The 19,075-nt window shown below is 42.4% G+C and overlaps 1 protein-coding gene across 1 annotated transcript in view; it reads left to right on the top strand.

The window, feature by feature from the left end:
- The window catches only part of LOC115113178 (phytanoyl-CoA hydroxylase-interacting protein-like), a 39,320-nt gene that overhangs the window by 15,192 nt on the left and 5,053 nt on the right, over nt 1-19,075 (top strand). Inside the window, exons 2-4 of the mRNA XM_029640526.2 lie at nt 14,337-14,533; nt 15,669-15,843; nt 15,969-16,086. Of these exons, the coding sequence (XP_029496386.1) occupies nt 14,337-14,533; nt 15,669-15,843; nt 15,969-16,086 (490 nt within the window). The remainder of the gene's footprint in view (nt 1-14,336; nt 14,534-15,668; nt 15,844-15,968; nt 16,087-19,075) is intronic.

The raw sequence follows: 19,075 nt of genomic DNA, 5'->3' as shown, positions 1-19,075 counted from the left end.
TTTTCTCTGGATCTTCTAACAGCGACACGTCTGTTCTGGTGTTTGTATGTATTATACATTAGCAGCGTGGCAGTGTCCCCAAATTTCGGTGAATCTAACGGGCCCGTAATAGCAGCCAAGGACTTTAGCTAATTTATTAGCCTGTGCTAAGATTACACGCAAGTATAGGTCAGCAGTTTACGCAGATGACTTCAGCCATATTGAAAACCTTCCATAGCTAAATATACCTAGCTACCTGATATTCGGTACATCATTGGTTTTTACTAGGCAAAAATGTGCATGTGAGCGGTAAATTGTGAATTTAATAAAGACTGTTGCACCTACAAACCTATTCAGTCCAAATGGTCACCTAATGGACGCAGTAGCCTGGTTTTAATCCAATGTCTAGAATATGAGCTAGGTTTGGGCAAAACATTTAAAAACCTTAATGCTAACGACCCTGCCAAAATCCGGTATAGTGGTTCTCTGTAATGAGAGGCGGGTAGTGTGTTGTGTACCTCAATTGATTTGCAAATGTTTATCAACATTGGCGTCATATTGGCTTAAACATGATGATAGGGAGTTTTGAATTTAAGAATTGAGCTTCAAAAAATGCATACTATGCGATATAATCTAATCGTATTATTCACATGCGCCGAATACGTACAGTAAATTTGTAAAAAAATATTTTTTTTACAGAGCAACAGTAAAATAACAGCGAGGTTATATACAGTTATCAGACAAGACAGGCAGATCTATTATTTGGGGTTCTGAAGAAATCCTAGACAGTGTAGCCTATCTTGTTGCACTTATGGGTCTCCTTACCTGGGCAGGGCCACCTCACGTGGGCAGATTTTTTTTTTTTTTATGTATTTCACCTTTATTTAACCAGGTAGGCTAGTTGAGAAAAAGTTCTCATTTGCAACTGCGACCTGGCCAAGATAAAGCATAGCAGTGTGAACAGACAACAACACAGAGTTACACATGGAGTAAACAATTAACAAGTCAATAACACAGTAGAAAAAAAAGAGAGTCTATATACATTGTGTGCAAAAGGCATGAGGAGGTAGGCGAATAATTACAATTTAGCAGATTAACACTGGAGTGATAAATGATCAGATAGTAAATGTACAGGTAGAGATATTGGTGTGCAAAAGAGCAGAAAAGTACAACTTTTTTGTTTGTTTTTTTGGCCAAGATAATAAAATAAATATAAACAGTATGGGGAAGAGGTAGGTAAAATTGGGTGGGCTATTTACCGATAGACTATGTACAGCTGCAGCGATCGGTTAGCTGCTCAGATAGCAGATGTTTGAAGTTGGTGAGGGAGATAAAAGTCTCCAACTTCAGCGATTTCTGCAATTTGTTCCAGTCACAGGCAGCAGAGGACTGGAACGAAAGGCGGCCAAATGCGGTGTTGGCTTTAGGGATGATCAGTGAGATAAACCTGCTGGAGCGCGTGCTACAGGTGAGTGTTGCCATCGTGACCAGTGAAATGAGATAAGGCGGAGCTTTACCTAGCATGGACTTGTAGATGACCTGGAGCCAGTGGGTCTGGCGACGAATATGTAGCGAGGGCCAGCCGACTAGAGCATACAGGTCGCAGTGGTGGGTGGTATAAGGTGCTTTAGTAACAAAACGGATGGCATTGTGATAAACTGCATCCAGTTTGCTGAGTAGGGTGTTGGAAGCTATTTTGTAGATGACATCGCCGAAGTCGAGGATCGGTAGGATAGTCAGTTTTACTAGGGTAAGTTTGGCGGCATGAGTGAAGGAGGCTTTGTTGCGGAATAGAAAGCCGACTCTAGATTTGATTTTAGATTGGAGATGTTTGATACGAGTCTGGAAAGAGAGTTTACAGTCTAGCCAGACACCTAGGTACTTATAGATGTCCACATATTCTAGGTCGGAACCATCCAGGGTGGTGATGCTAGTCGGGCGTGCGGGTGCAGGCAGCGAACGGTTGAAAAGCATGCATTTGGTTTTACTAGCGTTTAAGAGCAGTTGGAGGCCACGGAAGGAATGTTGTATGGCATTGAAGCTCGTTTGGAGGTTAGATAGCACCGTGTCCAAGGACGGGTCGGAAGTATACAGAATGGTGTCGTCTGCGTAGAGGTGGATCAGGGAATCGCCCGCAGCAAGAGCAACATCATTTATATATACAGAGAAAAGAGTCGGCCCGAGAATTGAACCCTGTGGCACCCCCATAGACACTGCCAGAGGACCGGACAGATTAATGGCTCCTCTTGCGGTAGACAGGCAGCCTGGTCCATCTCTCTGCAGAGCCACTCACACCCCAACTGAGATCTTCAGTTTCTTGTTTATTTCTTGTTTCTTGTTTGTAGTCGAACCCACAAATCCTGACTCTCCAGATACTCAACGAGTCTAAAGAAGGACAGTTTTATTGCTTCTTTAATCAGAACAGTTTTCAGCTGTGCTAACATAATTGCAAAAGGGTTTTCTAATGATCAATTAGCCTTTTAAAATGATCCATTTGGATTAGCTAACACAACCTGCCATTGGAACAAAGGAGTGATGGTTGCTGAAAATGGGCCTCTGTATGCCTATGTAGATATTCCATAAAAAATCTGCCGTTTCCAGCTACAATAGTCATTTACAACATTAACAATGTCTACATTGTATTTCAGATCAATTTGATGTTATTTTAATGGACAAAAAAATTATTTTCTTTCAAAAACAAGGACATTTCTAAGTGACCCCAAACTTTGGAAAAAAAACCCAGATCCGATTATATGAAGTGATCTATAACAGCGCATTGGTCCGCTGTGCTTTATGCTAGAAACAAGCTGTAAAATGTCCGGGAAAGACAAGAATATCATTGATACGTTTCTTTGACATCGAGGCTGAGCCAAAACCTTCTATAGCCGAGGAGACAAACAATATTGACTTGCTTGGGAAGTAATCTAATACTGTCACTATTAATTGATTAAGGTATTTACTTTCTGTACAATCGAAGATGTTTAAACCCAGACAGCGTTTAGGGACAGGCCATACAAATTCTGAGTTAATGCCTAAACTCATGTTCATGTTTCAGCATGATAATGCACTGCCCCATGTCTTAAAGATCTGTACACAATTCCTGGAAGCTAAAAATTCCCCAGTTCTTCCATGGCCTGCATACTCACCAGACATGTCACCCATTGAGCTTGTTTGGGATGCTCTTGATCGACGTGTGTGACAGAGTGTTCCAGTTGCCGCCAATATCCAGCAACTTCGTACAGCCATTGAAGAAGAGTGGACACCATTCCACAAGCCACAATCAACAGCCTGATCAACTCTATGCGAAGGTGATGTGTCATGCCGCATGAGGCACATAGTGGTCACACCAGGTACTGACTGTGCTTCTGATCCACCTCTACTTTTTTTGAAGGTATCTGTGAACAACAGATGTGTATCTGTATTCCCGGTCATGTGACATCCATAAATTAGGGCTTGGAAAGGTGGGCTGGCCTCTCCATCCAGTTCTAAATTGGCTTAGGACCTATTTAACCGGTCAATAGTTTTTTTTTGTCACCCTTGGTGAATATAACTCAGAGAAAATAGATATCACATGTGGCGTTCCACAAGATTAGACTTTGAGTCCGGTACTGTTCAGTTTATATATGTTACCCCTTGGGAGCGTTATCAGAAAGCACGGCATTGATTTTCACTGCTACGCAGATGATACACAACTTTGCATTTCTGTGTCATCAGAGGATTTTAGCTCCACAGATAAATTATACTGTATTAGTGAGTTAAATACTTGGATGGCTCATAACTTCCTCCAGCTAAATCAAGAGAAGACCGAGGTACTTATTATTGGAGCCAAAGCACAGAGAACATCTGGCCGCACATTTTAATTCACGGGCAATAAAGATAAAGCACCAGGATAAAAACCTAGGTGTCATTTTAGATTCTGAACTCAATTTTGAATCACACATTAGGAATGTGACCAAAATATATTTCTATCTCAGGCTGATACAGAGAGACTCATCCATGCTTTTATTACATATTTAAAAGAGATCTTAAAACACACCTCTTTAGCTTTGCTTTTCCTTAATGCTTTTTAGTCTTTCAGTTTTTTATTGTTATTCTTTTTGTTTTTTATCCTCTTGTTTTTTGTGAAGTAAATATTTATGTATGTATTTTCATAGTTTTTGTTTTTTCCTGTGAAGCGCATTGCATTGCATTCATGTTTGAAATGTGCTATATAAATAAAGCTTGATTTGATTATAATAAACAACGTGCACTCCCTTAGCTCTCTAGATCAATGTTATTGAATGACAAAGTTCTTTGCTCTGAAAATGATTGTGCCACAAGCTTGCTAGCTGCGGGCTAAATTACTGCACTTCTCATTAACGGCCTAGCTAATTCAAGTAGCTATGCAGATGTGTACCTGTGCAAGTGCTTCGATAGCGCATGACTAGCTAGCTAACAGGCCCGAGCTTGTTAGCTACATTTTTCATTAATCTGGAGATAAAACGATTAAAGTTTATAGTTAGTGAGACATTGCCCACTAGATAGATTGTAAATGCTGCTGGGAATCTTTTTTTTGTCTTTGTTACCTGTTTCCTTATATGTCCGGACGAGCATCAGATACTGTAGCAAGCAAAAGTCCTCGCACGTGCATACCTCTTTAAGGAATACCTAGGATAGGATAAAGTAATCCTTCTCCCCCCCCTCCCTCCCCCCCCCCTTAAAAGACCTAGATGCACTATTGTAAAGTGGCTGTTCCACTGGATGTCATAAGGTGAAAGCACCAATTTGTAAGTCGCTCTGGATAAGAGCGTCTGCTAAATGACTTAAATGTAAATGTAAATGTAAGAAAGATGTCAGCGACAGGCAGGGATGAGATCACAAAATGAGATTACTTTTTGTTGCTAATGTTAACTGTCATAGCATGGAGGACAATTTTTTTGTAGCAGGTTAGGAGAAGTTACCAGCAGGTTATACTAGGGGGCAGTATTTTCATTTTTGGAAAAAAACGTTCCCATTTAAAAACGGGATATTTTGTCAGGAAAATATGCTAGAATATGCATATAATTGACAGCTTTGGATAGAAAACACTCTAATGTTTCCAAAACTGTAAAGATATTGTCTGTGAGTATAACAGAACTGATATTGCAGGCGAAAGCCTGAGAAAAATCCAATCCGGAAGTGCCCAAGGTTTTGAAAGCGCTGCGTTCCAATGAGTCCCTATTCAGCTGTGAATGTGCCATCAATGAGCTTACGCTTTCTACGTATTCCCCAAGGTGTCTAGAGCATTGTGACGTAGTTTTAAGCATTTCTGTTGAAGAATAGCCGTAGGCGGCCACATTGCGTAAGTGGTCACATGGTGGCTCCGAGAGAGATTCTCGCGTAAAATACAGAGGTAGCCATTACTCCAATCGGTCCTCCTGAAAAACGAATTGTCCCGATGGATATATTATCGAATAGATATTAGAAAAACACCTTGAGGATTGATTATAAACAACGTTTGCCATGTTTCTGTCGATATTATGGAGCTAATTTGGAATATTTTTCGGTGTACCGCAATTTCCGGGCGATTTCTCAGCCAAACCTGAAGAACAAACAGAGCTATTTCGCCTACAAAAATAATATTTTGGGAAAAAATGAACTTTGGCTATCTACCTGGGAGTCTCGTGAGTGACAACATCCGAAGTTCATCAAAGGTAAACTATTTAATTTGATTGCTTTTCTGATTTCCTTGACAAGGTTGCCTGCTGCTAGCAAGGCATAATGCTATGCTACGCTATCGAGAAACTTACACAAATGGTTGTCTAGCGTTGGCTGTAAAGCATATTTTGAAAATCTGAGATGACAGGGTGATTAGCAAAAGGCTAAGCTGTGTCTCAATATATTTCACTTGTGATTTTCATGAATAGGAATATTTTCTAGGGATATTTATGTCCGTTGCGTTATGCTAATTAGTTTCAGGCGATGATTTACGCTCCCGCATGCGGGTTTGGAAGTCACAAAAGGTTATTAAAATATGTAACATAGCAGGTTAGGGGACTTAGGTTAAGAAAAAGTTTAGGGTTTGGGCCGCCTGTATCTAGCTCTACATTTTCATTGGTCTCACCTTGACCGGGATTAGGATCTTCTAAGCCCGGTTTGGCTGTACCCTGGTCCTCGGTTGCAGTGAGAATTCTGTGTAGGCTGCCTAATCCATAGGATCAGTTGTGTTTCTAGACGCTGTTATAATGAGTGATGATCTGGTGTACTGTACAGTGTACCGCAGGTCTTTTTTTGTGTGGAATTGTTATTGTTGGACATACGACTGTAAAAAAACACCAGGAAATCAGCTCCAAGTGATACTTGTTCCCAAGTATTCCCAGGCATAATAGAGACATGACGTGATCATATACAAATGTAAGCAAGGTTTGAAATGATTGTTTTAGTAAAAAATATCTGTTTGGGCTTCTTGCGGTCAATTTCTTTTTAATTATGTTCTGGACCCCTCCGCTCAAGAAAAAATTGGCCCGTGGCTGAATATAGTTGATGATCCCTGGTGTAGTGAGTCCGGGCTGAGCAGACTGTAGCCCCACAGGAGGGCCTTGGGGAGAAGGCAAAAGGAGCCAGTGCTGCTGCTGATTTCAAACCAATTCAAACACTGTCTGCCTGTCTGTCTGAACTCAGAACATCATCACCTGACCATCTTTCTTCCAGCTCCAATTTCTTTCTATTTCTCAAGGGAGAGGGCCAGAGAAAGTAAAGAAGCTCCACAGACTGTGAAAATCACATGAAAAGGATCATGCATTTAGGCCTATTATTTGTCAGAAGGAAATACCCTATGTAATTTCATGGTTGACTACACAGTTGGTAGCCCATTTAGTATAGCAGGTGTAAAATAATCGAATATGGCTAAGCAAGTACCTACCTACCAATAGTATCAGCCTCTTTGGAAACAAAGATATGATATTTTAACAAGCTGTGTGTGTCACTTAGACATAGTTGACAATTTAGCACAGCTACTGTATCACAGTTCATTCTAGACCTAGGCCTAATACATTAAATCAAATCAAATACAACAGGTGAAGACTTTACAGTGAAATGCTTACTTACAAACCCTTAACCAACAAACCAGTTTTAAGAAAATACCCCCCAAAAAGTAAGAGATAAGAATAACACATAATTAAAGCGCAGCAATAAATAAAAATAGCGGGGCTATATACAGGGGGTACCGGTAAAGAGTCAATGTGCGAGGGAACCGGTGTCGAGGTAATTGAGGTAATATGTACATGTAGGGAGAGTTATTAAAGTGACTATGCATAGATAATAATGCAAATAGTCTGTGTAGCCATTTGATTTGCTGTTCAGGAGTCCTATGGATTTTTAGAAGCCTCTTGGACCTAGACTTGGCTTAGAGGTCCTGGATGGCAAGAACTTGACCCTGGTGATGTACTTGGCTCTACGATCTACACTCTGTAGTGCCTTGCGGTCGTAGGCCGAAGAGTTGCCATACCAGGCAGTGATGCAACCCGTCAGGATGCTCTCGATGGTGCAGCTGTAAAACCTTTTGAGGATCTGAGGACCCATGCCAAATGTTTTCAGCCTCCTGAGAGGGAATAGGTTTTGTTGAGCTCTCTTCACAACTGTCTTGGTGTGCTTGGACCATGTTATTTTGTTGGTGATGTGGACGCCAAGGAACCTGAAGCTCTCAGCTTGCTCCACTAAGTGCTCGGTCCTCCTTTTCCTGTAGTCCACAATCATCTCCTTTGTCTTGATCACTTTGAGGGAGAGGTTGTTGTTCTTGCACCACACGGTCAGGTCTCTGACCTCCGTCTATAGGGAGGTCTCATCGTTTTCAGTGATCAGGCATACCACTGTTGTGTCATCAGCAAACTTAATGATGGTGTTGGAGTCGTGCCTGGCCGAGCAGTCATGAGTGAACAAGGAGTACAGGAGGTGACTGACCCCTGAGGGGCCCCTGCGTTGTTGATCAGCTTGGCGATGTGTTGTTGCCTACTCTTACCACCTGTGGGTGGCCTGTCAGGACGTCCAGGACCCAGTTGCAGAGAGAGGTGTTTAGTCCCAGGGTCCTTAGCTTATTGATGAGCTTTGAGGGCACTATGGTGTTGAACGCTGAGCTGTAGTCAATGAATAGCATTCTCACATAGGTGTTCCTTTTGTCCAGGTGGGAAAGGGCAGCGTTGAGTGCAATACAGATTGCATCATCTGTGGACCTGTTGGTGCGATATGCAAATTGGGGTGGGTCTAGGTTTTCTGGGATAATGGTGTTGATGTGAGCCATGACCAGCCTCAAAGCATTTCATGGCTACAGACAGGAGTATTACGGGTCGGTAGTCATCTAGGCAGGTTACTTAGTGTTCTTGGGCACAGGGACTATGGTGGTCTGCTTGAAACATGTTGGTATTACAGACTCAGACTGGAGAGGTTGAAAATGTCAGTGAAGACACTTGTCAGTTGGTCAGCACATGCTCGCAGTACACGTCCTGGTAATCCGTCTGGCCCCGCGGCCTGTTTAAAGGTCTTACTCCCATCGGCTGCAGAGAGTGTGATCACACAGTTGTCTGGAACAGCTGATGCTCTCATGCATGTTTCAGTGTTACTTGCCTCGAAGCGAGCATAGAAGTTATTTAGCTCATCTGGTAGGCTCGTGTCACTGGGCAGCTCGCAGCTGTGCTTCCCTTTGTAGTCTGTAATAGTTTGCAAGCCCTGTCACATCCGACGAGCGTCGGAGACAGTGTAGTACGATTCGATCTTAGTCCTGTATTGACGCTTTTCCTGCTTGATAATTCGTCGGAGGGCATAGCGGGATTTCTTATAAGCTTCCGGGTTAGAGTCCAGCTCCTTGAAAACGGCAGCTCTACCCTTCTGGTTGGGGTATGTACGTACTTATGGTCACTGTGGGGACGACGTCCTCTATGCACTTATTGATAAGTGCATCGAGGACTTATCAATACGTTTTTCCAATGCCATCGGAAGAATCCCGGAACATATTCCAGTAGTGATGCACCGATATGACATTTCTGGCCGATACGGATATCTGATATTTTCCTTGCCTAAAATCCAGATACCGATATAAAAAATGTAGCGTCCTTTAAAGCATTCTAGTACAGTTAAAAAGTTAACACACACACATGGACGCAGCAGTCTAAGGCACTGCATCTCAGTGCAAGAGGCGTCACTACAGTCCCGCGTTCGAATCCAGGCTGTCACATTCGGCCGTGATTGGGAGTCCCATAGGGCGGCGCACAATTGGCACAGCATCGTCCGGGTTTGGCCGGGGTAGGGCATCATTGTAAATAAGAATTTGTTCTTAATTAACTGACTTGCCTAGTTAAATAAAGGTTACACACACACACCAAAATAAGGATTAGCCACAATAGTGGACTTTGTGGTTAGCCTTTAAAATAAAAGTATGGTATAATTCTACTATTTGTATTTATTTGCATCACTGTCAATGACATACTTTTATTTTGAACGTAAACCGCAAATTCCGCTATTGTGCCTAATCCTTATTGTGGCTAGCTTCACAACACATAACCCGGTCCGGTCGAGCCTCACTAGCCAGATGAAGCTAGCTGGCTGCTTATAATGTTAGCTTTGGGCAACAGGGTTAGGTAGCTGAAGTTACATTTCAATAGGCTAACAACAAGTGGCTAACCTAGCTAATACTTACTCACAAGGATTCCAAAATCATTGCTAAGAATAATAGAAATGACTGCAGTTTCTACTGGTCATTGTTTTCAGGCTGGTTGTATTGGTTCTAGCTAGGTACCAAGCTAAAGCTAGCTACCCCCGAAGTTGCGGTCGAACAAATTATGCTAAATTACCAATGCGGTATTGTAAACACGTCTTTCGTGGCTGATGTTTGCTTGTTTGCAGACTTTTGTACAGCTTTGACAGTGCTACTGTATCTTTTTTGACACGCAAAGACCCATGCGGCGTTACGTAGTATGTATGTCGTGAAGCTAATAGTAGTGACGCTATTACTGTGTAACTCCGGTAGAGCAACATCTGAAAAATAATGCACTTGGGAGTGTTAACTGGTGCTCGACCAGTCGGCGAAAGCCAACATCACCCACAGCAGAGAACAGTTGATTGTCAAGGGCAATGAAAGCCATTATCTTGGCTTTAATTGATTTCGCCTTGGCATTGTCTCGTTGAAATTTTGTTACTCTTTCAAATGACTGCTCGACTTGTTGACTGCTCGATCCACACAGCAGACATTGTTGGCTAGTTTATGAATGCTGCGTTGCACGTATAGCGCAACATTTTACATGATGTCATTACGTCATTATACACTGTAGGTATGCAAATCAGCTTTGACATTGGTTTTGCACATCGTTATTAAACTAGGCATCGGCCGATACCGATGTTGGCATTTTTAGCTAATATCGTCCGATTCCGATATGTTCACTGATATATCATGCATCCCTATATTCCAGTCTGTGCTAGCAAAACAGTTCTGTACCTTAACATCTGCTTCATCTGACCACTTTTTTATAGACTGAGTCACTGGTGCCTCCTGCTTTAATTTTTGCTCTAAGTAAGAATCAGGAGGATAGAGTTATGGTCAGATTTGCCAAAAGGAGGGCGAGGGAGAGCTTTGTTCGCGCCTCTGTGTGTGGTGTAAAGGTGGTCTAGAATTTCTTTCCCTCTGGTTGAACAATTAACATGCCGATAGAAACGAAGTAAAACTGATTTAAGTTTCCCTGCATTAAAGTCCCTGGCCACTAGGAGCGTCGCCTCTGGATGAGTGTTTTCCTGTTTGCTTATGGCAAAATACAGCTCATTGAGTGCGGTTTTAGTGCCAGCCACAGTATGTGGTGGTATGTAAACAGCTACGAAAAATACAGATGAAAACTCTCTAGGTAGATAGTGTGGTCTACAGCTTATCATGAGATACTCTACCTCAGGTGAGCAAACCTTGAGACTTCCTTAGATATCATGCACCAGATATTGTTTACAAATATGCATAGGCCCCCGCCCCGTGTCTTACCAGAGGCTGCTGTTCTGTCTTACCGATAGAGTGTATAAGTCACCAGTTGTATGTTCTTAATGTCGTCGTTCAGCCACAACTCGGTGAAACGTAAGATATTACAGTTTTAAATGTCCTGTTGGTAGGATATACGTGCTTTCAGTTCGTCCCATTTATTTTCCAGCGATTGAACGTTAGCTAGCAGGATGGAAGGCAAGGGCAGATTAGCCACTCGTCGCCTGATCCTCACAAGGCACCCTGATCTCCTTCCGCGAAACCTCTGTTTCCTTTTCCAGCAAATCACAGGGATCTGGGCCTAGTCGGGTGTCTATAATAGTATATCCCTCCCGCCCAACTCATTGAAGAAGAACTCTTCTTAAAAACAAACAAATTAGAATGGCAGCCCTCCCCTCCGGCTCCATTTTCACAGTATGTGTGATTAGATTATTGCAAATAAAGCAGTGTGTAAAGCTGTTATGTGGGCAAACATTGGCTGCATTAGTCAGGTATACCATGTCAGTGTAATGCGTCTATTTGCAGGTTAATGAGGTGGCATTAGTGTTAACAGCTGACGAGCTAAGTCTGTAATACCAACATTGTCCATTTTCCCAAGAACACTAAGGTAACCTGCCTAAATGACTACTGACCCGTAGCACTCACGTCTTTAGCCATGAAATGCTTTGAAAGGCTGGTCATGGCTCACATCAACACCATTATCTCAGAAGCCATAGACCCACCCAAATTTGCATACCGCACCAACAGCTCCACAGATGATGCAATCTCTATTGCACTCCACACTGCCCTTTCACACCTGGCCAAAAGGAACACCTATGTGAGAATGCTAGTCATTGACTACAGCTCAGCGTTCTACTTATCTATGCTTCAAGGAATGCGTTTGCATATGACCATTCATTGTGTATCCCTCAACAAGTGTAGGTGAGCAGCCTATGGATAGGCTACAGTACATTTTCTGAAAGCACTCATGATCTTAGTCAATAGATGGATCAGGCATCTGTAACACAGTTGATGAGCTAGGCCAATGCAGAGCAGTCAGTCAGGCTGCAGTGACAGAGAAGAGTGAAGAATCAGTAGCAGCAAGGCTAATGTCAGCAGCCTCTCCCAAGAGGCAATAGAAAAGATAGGTTTAGAATCCTCGGATGACACAGAAATGTAAAGTTAATCAATGCTGTGCTTTCTGATAACGCTGCCAAGGGGTAACATATATAAAACTGAACAGTACCGGGCCCAAAATCTAACCTTGTGGAACGCCACGTGATATCTATTTTCTCTGAGTTATGATCACCAAGGGTGACAAAACTCTTGACCGATTTGAAATAGGTCCTAAACCAATTTAGAACTGGGCTGGAGGCCAACCCACCTCTCCAGTCTGTCCAGAAGGACAGGTCAACATTCACAAGGCCGCAGGGCCAGACGGATTACCAGGACGTATACTCCCAGCATGCCCTGACCAACTGGCAGGTGTCTTCACTGACATGTTCAACCTCTCCATGTTTGAGTCTGTAAGTGCCTTCCTGAAGGGCACCAACAGATTTTTCACCTTGTTGGCTCAAGTATTCAAACCAGTGACTTCTGGCCCAACTCTCTAACCGCTAGGCTACCTGCCACCCACTTTGCTACGTCTACAACCTGTTGCTACTTTACTCTACCTAGGGGCAGGTTCATTCATTTTGTTTGGTACTACTGTACATTCTTTCATTGAGCACTAGCTTAGGCACTAAGGAAAGGAGACCTCTGTGAGGTAAAGATCACTGTTCCTGTTAATCAGCTAAACACTCTTTAGGACAAAAGTGGGTGGGGCCTACAGGAAAAATAGACAATTGTTTCTACAAGGGTTGTTGTGAGTTACGCTCCCCTGCTTTCATTTGTCAAGGGAGTATGTTGTCCCAGTAGTGTGTCTCAGTTTTATTGTAATATGCTACTTTTCAGGAAAATATCTACTCTTCAACTGGCTTGGCAGAAGTTTGTTTAGCACAGAACAGATGACCTGGGTTGAAAGGTGACCCTTGGCAGAAACGCATTTTGTCATGCCTAGTTCAATAACCTCAGTATAAATGATTCATTTGACATGATTGTAAATACTCCATATGAATGGTCAATCTAACATGGTGAAACTGTTACACCCATGGTGTGTGTGTATAGGGAGAAAACCCTGACCCAATTTGTGGAAATACTCAATTATCATCCAGCCTCAGAGCTCATGGTCAGAGATAGGAGTTCCATGGTCTGCTGGTTTTCCCATTGTTTATTGTGTCCTGTGCATTACCCCAGAATTCCACATTCTTGCATCTAGTTATTGTATTTAGAGCTTGCACAGAAAACATATTGTTGCCATGCCAAGAGTGTTTCTTTTTTGTGTGTAGTGGATTTATAGCTCATGGCCATGTTACAAAGCTCTTATTCACTCACTTGTTTTGGTGTATAGGGCTATTTGTATTTCTCTGTGTGTGTGTGTGTGTGTGTGTGTGTGTGTGTGTGTGTGTGTGTGTGTGTGTGTGTGTGTGTGTGTGTGTGTGTGTGTGTGTGTGTGTGTGTGTGTGTGTGTGTGTGTGTGTGTGAGAGGGAGTGTGTGAGAGGGAGTGTGTGTGTGAGAGGGAGTGTGTGTGTGAGAGGGAGTGTGTGAGAGAGGGAGTGTGTGAGAGAAGGAGTGTGTGAGAGAAGGAGTGTGTGAGAGAGGGAGTGTGTGAGAGGGAGTGTGCACATGCACATCAAATCAAGTATTATTGGTCACATACACACAGTATTTAGCAGATGTTATTGCGGGTGTAGCGAAATTCTTGTGTTCCTAGCTCCAACAGTGCAGTAATATCTAACAATACACACTAAAGAATGGAATTAAGAAATATATAAGTATTTGTGTTATTACATGTTCATAAACATAGCACCAAAAGGTGTCTGACAATACATTTAATTAGGAAATTATGAATTTGTCCAATCCTTACCACGTACACCTGTGCTGGACTAGAACATGGTCTGACAGACCCTAACTGAAAGGCTTATCAGAGCATCTCCTACTTACATTTTCTTTGTGACTATATAAAAATGTCCCCCATGAAAGAAAAAAAGTAAGGCTTTATTAAGAGATCCATCTGTGTTGGGTTGAGTCACGATAATCAACAGCGTTTGAAATATTTAATACTGTATGTGCTTGTAATCTGAAGGGATTGCAGCATTGCCATGACAACAGATACACGGTGGAGCTCCCTTCTTTATGGTAAGTGCTCCACAGAGCACAGAGGCAGCTGAGTGCCGGAAGTGCACCCTATAGTGCAGGGGACTGTAGGGCCAGCCATATTTGATATATTTGCTGTCTCAAGAAAATAAACGTCAGTAGTTAAGTAAAATGTGAAAGCATTAAAGCCTAACCACTCCTTTTGTCCCTGTGCCACAGGTAATAAATCCCAGGACAGCGGCATCGTAGAGATGGAGGAGCTTCCTGTCCCTCAGAACATCAAGATCAGCAACATCACATGTGACTCTTTCAAGATTTGCTGGGACATGGAGCCCCGTGTCAAGGAGCGCATCACTCACTACTTCATTGACCTCAATAAGAAGGAGAACAAGAACTCCAACAAGTTCAAACACAAGGTAACCTATCACACACACAACAACAACAACTAGGCTATTTCAAAGGAATTTCTCAGACATTTCCTAATTCTGTAATACAATTAATCAATCAAATGTATTTTATAAAGCCCTTTTCACATCAGCATTTGTCACAAAGTGCTTTAGATACCTGGCCTAAAACCCCCAAAAGTGAGCAATGGAGAGGCAGAAGCACAGTGGCTAGGGAAAAACTCCCTTGAGCGGGAAGTTGTCTATCAAATTATTTCTACATGATGAAGCAAGTCATTTAGTTAGAGCTAGAACACCAACCAGTATTTACTCACATCGTAACCTTTCTACTCCAAACAAGAAGTGTATCAGGTGTAACCTTTTACCAGTGCTCAGAACTGACACTCCCACACACTCTCTAACACCAGATAACCTTGTGTACTCTACTAGCAGACTTAGCTCTGAGCACTAATGATATCACATGACACTAGCAGAGACTAATTGCAAAAGATGGCTGCTGTTTCAGCCGTTAATCGAATGGATCTAATGTATAATCTTACAGACCTATTTCATCAGTCTCCCAGCTCACATTATGGGTGTAGTGACCATAAAAGCCCCCCTAAAGGAAGTGTTTTTCTTCCCATTCTCTGTGTGAATATAGACCGCATGCAGTTATTTTCATTACAGCATGCAGGGACGATGTTGTGCATTAATGTACTGCTGTTGTCGCTACACAGGGGCTGGTGTAATACTGCAGGTTGTGCGGGCCCAATCAATGTCCTGCAGCTAATGCATAGATGGAGGAGATAGGAAGTGTAATACTAGGCTCCATAGTATACAGTGAATACGTTTTGAGGACATGGGGATAAGGGGATGCTACAGTCTATACATGTGTCATTTGAGCAGCTTAACACTGAGAAGTGTATTTATGCTGAGTTTCTGTTTTGGTGTGTATGTGGCATTAAAGTGTGTGTATATATATATATATATATATATATATATATATATATATATATATATATATATAAGGAGGCCTACTCCCATTGATACATATGATATGTTGCTTGTGCAGCTGAACAGTGAACAATGTGTTAATGCAGAGTTTGTGTGTAGAGTTGTAAGCTTTGTGTATGTTACGTGTAAGCACTCTGTCTGTGTCCCCGTCCAGGATGTCCCCACTAAGCTGGTGGCGAAGGCGGTTCCTCTGCCCATGACGGTGAGGGGTCACTGGTTCCTCAGCCCGCGTACAGAGTACACTGTGGCCGTCCAGACAGCTTCCAAACAGACCGACGGAGACTACGCTGTGTCAGAGTGGAGCGAGATCATAGAGTTCACCACCGCCGGTGAGGCAAGGGGCAAGGAAACAAATAGATAGATATCTCCCTAAAACCTTCTGCCTTTAATACGATGGACATGCTATATTCTCTCTTATATTTGTCTAATGGCTAATCCGAACCCCTGTTTCCAGATTATTCCACGGTGCATCTAACCCAACTGCTGGAGAAGGCTGAGGTCATCGCAGGGAGGATGCTGCGCTTCTCTGTGTTCTACAGGAACCAGAACAAAGAGTACTTTGACCAGGCCAGGTACGTATGTCTGCACAACAACCCGCACATTTATTCTGATGGTATGATACTGTATGTAGACATTTTCAAGCGGAATCACGTAATATGGAGATAAATAGGGCTGCACATTATCTTTGCTAATACCGCCTTCCCTTTCAACTGAAATTGTCATATGCTTTCTTCAAAGCTCAAGGGAAAGGTTCCAGATGTTATGGTTTGAAGCATTTTTTATATGCTCAGATCTGCATGTGCAGGGGCCTCCCGAGTGGCACAGCGGTCTAAGGCACTGCATTCCAGTGTTTGAGGCGTCACTACAGAGCCAGGTTCGATCCCAGCCTGTGTCACAGCCAGCTGTGACCGGGAGACCCATGAGGCGGCGCACAATTGGCACAGTGTCGTCCAAGATAGGGGAGGGTTTGGCCGGGATTTCTTTGTCTCATCTCACTCTAGTGACTCCTTGTGGTGGGCTGAGCGCCTGCTAGCTGACCTTGGTCGCCAGCTGGCTTCCTGGTTAAGCAAGCAGTGTGTCAAGAAGCTGTGCAGCTTGGCAGGGTTATGTTTCGGAGGAACCATGGCTTTCGACCTTCACGTCTGCCAAGTCCGTAGGGGAGTTGCAGTAATGGACAAGACCGTAACTACCAATTGGGGTCGAAGTACAACAACAAAAAATATCTGCATGTGTAGGGCTAGTTGTGTATTTGGGGAGTTGGGGATGGGCAACTGGCAGCCCCCCCTTTTGTAGGCCCGTGGATCAATACCCCTCCCCCAAAAATGGTACAATTTAAATTTGATTGTGAATCAGCAGTTTTCTTATTGTTATGTCACTGACAGTCACTCAATTAGCCCATGTCAGCAAATCCATTTTTGATTGGCAAGTTAGTTTAGCCATACTGTATATCTAAACTTGTAGTAATCATGTTCGAATTACCGACCAGGGGCCCCCATTGATTTTTTTAGTTACTGTCACTCAGATATCATATTAAAAACTGCAAAATGAGTAGAACTGCATGAAATTAGTTATAAAGTTGCAAAATCTTCTCTCCTCCCCATGGAAAAATGCATAGAATTGCAGGAAATTAACTTTTCCTCTCCTCTGTTAAGAGGGGGGCCGCTAAAATGTTTTGCTTGCAAGGTCCCCAAAAGGCTCAGGCCGGCTCTGACTGCATGTGTGGGTATGGATGTGGGTATGCAGACCCGCGAGCCACTGTGGCCCCTCACGATGAGTTCTGATTTTTTGTGGCCCCCATTAAAGTTGCCCAAGCTCAACAGAAGGGTATTATTGCAAAAAAAAGTGTTGGCAGAAATCGTATTAGTTCTCCAAATCCATTCAAAACTCTGCTACATTGCATTATACAAAAAGTAAAGTACCCGGGTTAGCAGATTATAGTTCAGTAACATAACAGTTCTGAAATCTATTTACTTGTAGTTTTTTCTGCATTCTTAACTAGAAGAGTAACATGGTCACAAAACCTCCAAATTACTATTTTACAAAACAGCAGCTTACACAAGTATAAAAGTTTTTTTTCAAGTTTTCCATTTACGCATATGCTGGAACAAATTACCTTCCCAATGACCACATGCATTGGATTTTTCCAAATAATTTCAAACCTACCACTGTAATTGCTGGAATAAATTAAGAAAAAGTATTGTGCTCGGAGAAGCAAAGCCTTTTAAAGTGTATTCTGAAGAAAGAGGAATCGGAGTGTGTAGCAAACACCTGGCAGACTAACATGACTGGAAAGCAAGATGGAGAGACACGGAGTGAACGAGACCGAGAGGGGATGAGGGTGTTGTGTTTTAAAATGTTTGCTGATGTGTCTTAAGCGATTATGTATTTTTTTGGAGGGGGGAGATAAGAGATCTTTCTGTTCTCTAGTTTTATCTTCTCTTATTTTCATTTCTCTGCTGTGTAGCATGGTGAAGGACCGTAAAATGAGGCCTTTGCTATGATGACCTGGGTGGGACCTGAATAATTTGATAATTACCATGACAGAGACAATTATGGTTATCATGATAACCTTTTAAAGTGTTACCAATGTAATTACACCAATAACTGAAGCATTTGGAGCGCAGATTTGCATCATAGGAGATCTGACTGCCAATTTATACGTTCCTCAGAAGCACTGTGCTTTTTTTCAAGTTTCTGCTATTAATTTGTTGGCATCCAGAGATCTTTCCGAAAACAATACGTGTGTCTGTTGTTTTTTTCTGAGTTCTGTCTAGTGCAACGGAAGGTGTCTGTTTACCAAGCAGAAAACTGAGGAGCAATTTGCATTAACTAGGGGCTGGATTCTATCCGTATCACGGATGTGTCGTGGAAGATCTGTGTTCAAATGTAAAGGTATTGTTAATTGAGCTGACATATGCAGTGTTTACTGTGAATGCGGTATCCGCGAACGCAGGAACATTGCCTTTTGTTAAATGGGATTTATCTGTTAATTGAATGATTACAATATTCCACCCTGAAACATATAATTGTATGGAATTGATTAGAATGTATGAAATCATAATCAATAAATGTGTAGTCCTAGTCAGAATTAGGGTAAAACAATATAGCTAATGGTATTTTAGACACAGACTGTCTGAACAAAATTCGGTGCCGACCTGACTAGAGGTTTGGGAGAGAACGAGGAGTACGTCTCAAGGTCAAGGTCTCCCTAATCTCTGTCGGCTGGGTAGTGAGACAGTATGTGCGTAGGATACCTTCTGTTTGTGTGTATGTATGTGCATAGGATATCTTCTGTTTGTGTGTATGTATGTGCATAGGATATCTTCTGTTTGTGTGTATGTATGTGCGTAGGATATCTTCTGTTTGTGTGTATGTATGTGCGTAGGATACCTTCTGTTTGTGTGTATGTATGTGCGTAGGATATCTACTGTTTGTGTGTATGTATGTGCGTAGGATATCTACTGTTTGTGTGTATGTATGTGCGTAGGATACCTTCTGTTTGTGTGTATGTATGTGCATAGGATATCTTCTGTTTGTGTGTATGTATGTGCATAGGATATC

Source organism: Oncorhynchus nerka, linkage group LG28, assembly GCF_034236695.1.
Source record: "Oncorhynchus nerka isolate Pitt River linkage group LG28, Oner_Uvic_2.0, whole genome shotgun sequence".
Taxonomy (NCBI): Eukaryota; Metazoa; Chordata; class Actinopteri; order Salmoniformes; family Salmonidae; genus Oncorhynchus; species Oncorhynchus nerka.
The sequence above is the reverse complement of the archived record's forward strand: the minus strand, read 5'-3'. Positions and strand labels throughout refer to the sequence as shown.